The sequence below is a fragment of the Formica exsecta genome, unplaced genomic scaffold (genome assembly GCF_003651465.1).
Source record: "Formica exsecta isolate Colony F162 unplaced genomic scaffold, ASM365146v1 scaffold258, whole genome shotgun sequence".
NCBI classification, from domain to species: Eukaryota; Metazoa; Arthropoda; class Insecta; order Hymenoptera; family Formicidae; genus Formica; species Formica exsecta.
The window spans coordinates 1039187-1043116 of NW_021849849.1; the positions used below are offsets into that span (position 1 = coordinate 1039187).

Below are 3930 nucleotides of genomic sequence, written 5' to 3' on the forward strand. Positions count from 1 at the left end.
CGAGATTACGATGAATTCCATGCGCATCGTTTCCACAAAATCGGAGAAAAAAATTTACGCGAGTACCTGCGAGTATGGACTTGTCACTGTGTGACAAGTATAACGTTATACTTCCTCGTTCTTGCACCTGTTTACCTTAAGGCGTCGTAAATAGTTATAAGGAGAAACTACCTTACGTCGCTGCTCTTTGCATTGATATAACCGATACGCGACGAATCGGAGACTTAGTAAAAGGACACTTGGATCGATCGAGGAAATGTTAATTAGACTTAATTGATATTATATAAAATTACCAATTGAAAATCATGCGTAAAATCATAGAGCTTTTTACCGACTTTTCTTTATTATTTGCATTATTGAATATCTGATGGAGTAAAATTTCTTAAATTTAAACGAACGAGGTGAATAAATCTTGCATACACGAAGTAGAAAGAAGCCTTGTTTATCCTGTAGTGCGAGTATAAATTCTAATATTTCTCTCCGATAAATGATACTCCGGCTCTTACCGGCTAGCCGTCGTGCGTGTCGAGAAGACTATCCCGCGGACAGGTCTTGCAACGTCTTTGTTAATATATTCCGTATCGATGATGATCGATTCCTCCGTCCAATCACGAAGTTGTCCTGCTTGCTTTCGTGGTGACAATCTCGAAAAAAAATCCTGCCGAGCTGCACGTGCATAAAACCGGATCGGGTTTTCTTGTCGAGCGAGAAGCTCCGTAATTATGTAATTACTATGTTTTTTCTTTATGTTTCTCAATATCTTCACCGTTTATGCGATTTTTAATCCGAACAGTGAGAATATTATACTCCCGATATCCATTGGCGTAACTACTGCTACCCCCCAATATTTATACCATATATTAAAAAATAAACTCGTGGTAAAATTTTTTCAAAGTGACATTAAACAGCTGATCGTACAGATTTTTTAGAATTTATAATTTCTCGCCTTGTGCTGCCATCATGCATTATGTCATATGATCGCATTGCAATAATATATGTAATATTATTTTGCGACTAGATATATATATAATATATATATATATATATATATATCAGAAATGTGAGTCTTCGACCTGGTTTATCAATACCTATTGAACTGTCACAGATGTATTCTATCATCGCGCTCGAACTCTATCTCTTGTCCTTCTCTCTTATCGCTGTGATTTTTAAATTTCTAATAAACAGAAAAGCATAAAATTTAACATAAAAACAGGAAGCATAAAAATTCAAGTACTATTACAATTACATAAAACATGGACTAGATATTTGCAACGTATTTTTTTCTTTTCAGCTTTGTACAGGAATTTGCTTCTCCACCTGCGGATGGAATCACTTTATTGCTGGAGACTCTACGCGGTGTTCAACTGGCTCAAAGCTCACCGCCAAGCTCGGGACAAACCGGGCCCAGAATCGGTACCAGAAGGGCCGCTCTGGACGAGCTGGGATGCGTGGAGTGTCTGGCCGCGTGCGGCGAACGATGCGCCGATGCGCCGCGGCTATTAGTACAGGCGCAACCTGGTCTACTGGCTCTCGCGGTTTGTCTGACTAGTAGTCTGAACCGGTCTCGAGTTCTGGCTCTTCAGGTAACAATCGCCACTTCCGTTCGCGAAGCGTGATACCGTTAGATAAAAAGGATCGATTAGAACTCGTCGTGTCGCACGAATGTCAGCACAAAATAACGCAAGATTTTTTACCTTATCCATGTTGGCATACGACATTATTCCTTGAACTGTCCAGTTTACTATTATAATCCGATATATATATGAAAATACACTTTTTTTTTGTTGAAAAAATAATTTATCTGTAGACAATTTATACATAATTTCTTTTTTTCCTTCATTCTCTCTTTAGAATAATTTAAATTATACTAAATTGTTTTATTAAATGAAATGTTGCACTTTATTTGTATTGATCGTCGTTGTCACACGACAAGGATATAGCATAACACAGTTATTGAAGTTTAAAAGGGCATAAATATGTTGTTAATTTCAAAATCAATTTTCTCTTGGAAACAGAGCCTTATATGAAAAAAATTTTATGCAACTATATTTTTGACTTATTTTTTTATGTACAATAGAATTATTTTCTCAGTTTTACTACCAATTATGAAACATCTTGTATACAGTATGCGCGCGTACTTAACATAGTCACTTCCTTTATGAAAAACATTACAGTACAGTGATTTGAAGCTATTGTATTATAAAAATGATTTGATCAAAATCACTTTAATTTCCCTCGTTATTGAATCTTTTTTACATCATTAAAGAAATAATCTTTTAATTGATCTTTGATCTTGGAAAATTAAAAAGAACTGGTAGTATAGATCAGGTGAATTATGGAGTAGTGCAAAACAATTATCTAAGTATCAGCCAAATATTTAAGACTGAAGATGAAGCTACAGAATATTTTTCAGTTTTTTATGTAAACTTTAGTTTATATATATGTATATGATAAATTTAATATTCCTCATATTTTCATACAAAACAGTAATAAGATAATTCATTTATGTTTCCATCTCAAAGTAAATTATTTCTAAACGATATTAACGATGACACTAAATCGAAATATTGCTACAAGAATAATAAGGCAGATACACTTTTCAAAGTTCAAGAAAGAAAAAAGAAATCGCAGAGAGAATGAAATGGGTCAATTCGCCTTGTGCAATAACAATTAATGCTCTTGATTCGGTTATTCAGTTACTTTTCCGGGTCATCGGTATGCTCGTAAAACGTGTGTCTTGAATAAAGGTAATACACTCGACACGAGCTGCGACCCGTTATTTCGAGGATACTCACTGACGAAACCAGTTTTTATCGTTTATCCACCAAACGTTATTCGGTCGAGCGCGTCGACATCATTTACCAGCTTACACGTTACGCAGATAACGCGTTAAGACTTTATTTTTTTAGCTTTCTCAGGATATACCTTGCGAGAGCGGATATCGCGCCGTACGATCAGCAGTCGAAGAGCGATAATTACTTCCACGGCACGCGAACAGGAAGCTTTACAAAACTGCGAACGTATAATAAGAATGTACCTTTCCGTTCGTAGTGATGAAGTAAAAGTCAAGTTTCCAAAAACGCGCGAAGATACTTTCCTGATGAATTCTATGACGAATTTCAAGTTTTTTCTAGCGAAGAGTGTAGTGACTCTTCAAATTTCCATGTTATTTCTCGACAAAGTAAACTAATAATAAATTGTACCGATTTATTTGCAGCTCTTGACGAAAGTGTGCCAAGCGCCAAGTGGACACGCAGCTGTCTCGGAAGCAGTATCAACGCTGAGACTTAAATACGGGGAAGGAGGGAGATTCCGATTTTTAGCGGGTGCTCTTCTAGCCCCTAGAGCAGCTATCGCATTGAGAGTTGCGGGGGTTTCGTTCTTAAATGCTTTCCTGAAATCCGCGCCTCGCACACAAACCAAATTGTATATCCAGGTGAGAGCACAATTACAAGAGATATCGTTCGATATGTATTTTGTTCTTATCTTTCTGTTTATTTGTATAACATACTAAAAGACGATATATAGAGAGAATGTTACAAAATATATGCTTACAAATGTTTAACGTAATGTGATTTATTTTTATATCACTTAATATAATTATGGTTAAAAAATAAAAAAAGGTATGTTATTTTGCAAGATTCGCCTTTATTATTTCCAAATATTTCGCTTTCCTTCAGGCTGAAGCTTGCGAAGCTGGCCTAGAGCCGCAGGTACTTCACGAATGGCTGAGAGAATTCGATGGACGTGAGGAGGACGCTTTAACTGATTTACTGCACAAAGAAGTTCAAAAGTGGACACATAATTGTGTCGACGTGGATGCTTTGCAACGCAGAGTGATGCGCGCAGAGGAAACTTGCAGGATACTTAGTAAAAAGATGTCGCTCCTGCAGATGCAACTTGACAAACGGAACAATAGTGATTCGGAAG

At 36.5% G+C, this 3930-nt stretch overlaps 1 protein-coding gene across 1 annotated transcript in view; it reads left to right on the forward strand.

Moving 5' to 3' along the window:
* LOC115236540 overlaps window positions 1-3930 on the forward strand; it is a 45693-nt gene that overhangs the window by 38067 nt on the left and 3696 nt on the right. Inside the window, exons 4-6 of the mRNA XM_029809059.1 lie at window positions 1292-1583; window positions 3218-3436; window positions 3681-3930. Of these exons, the coding sequence (XP_029664919.1) occupies window positions 1292-1583; window positions 3218-3436; window positions 3681-3930 (761 nt within the window). The remainder of the gene's footprint in view (window positions 1-1291; window positions 1584-3217; window positions 3437-3680) is intronic.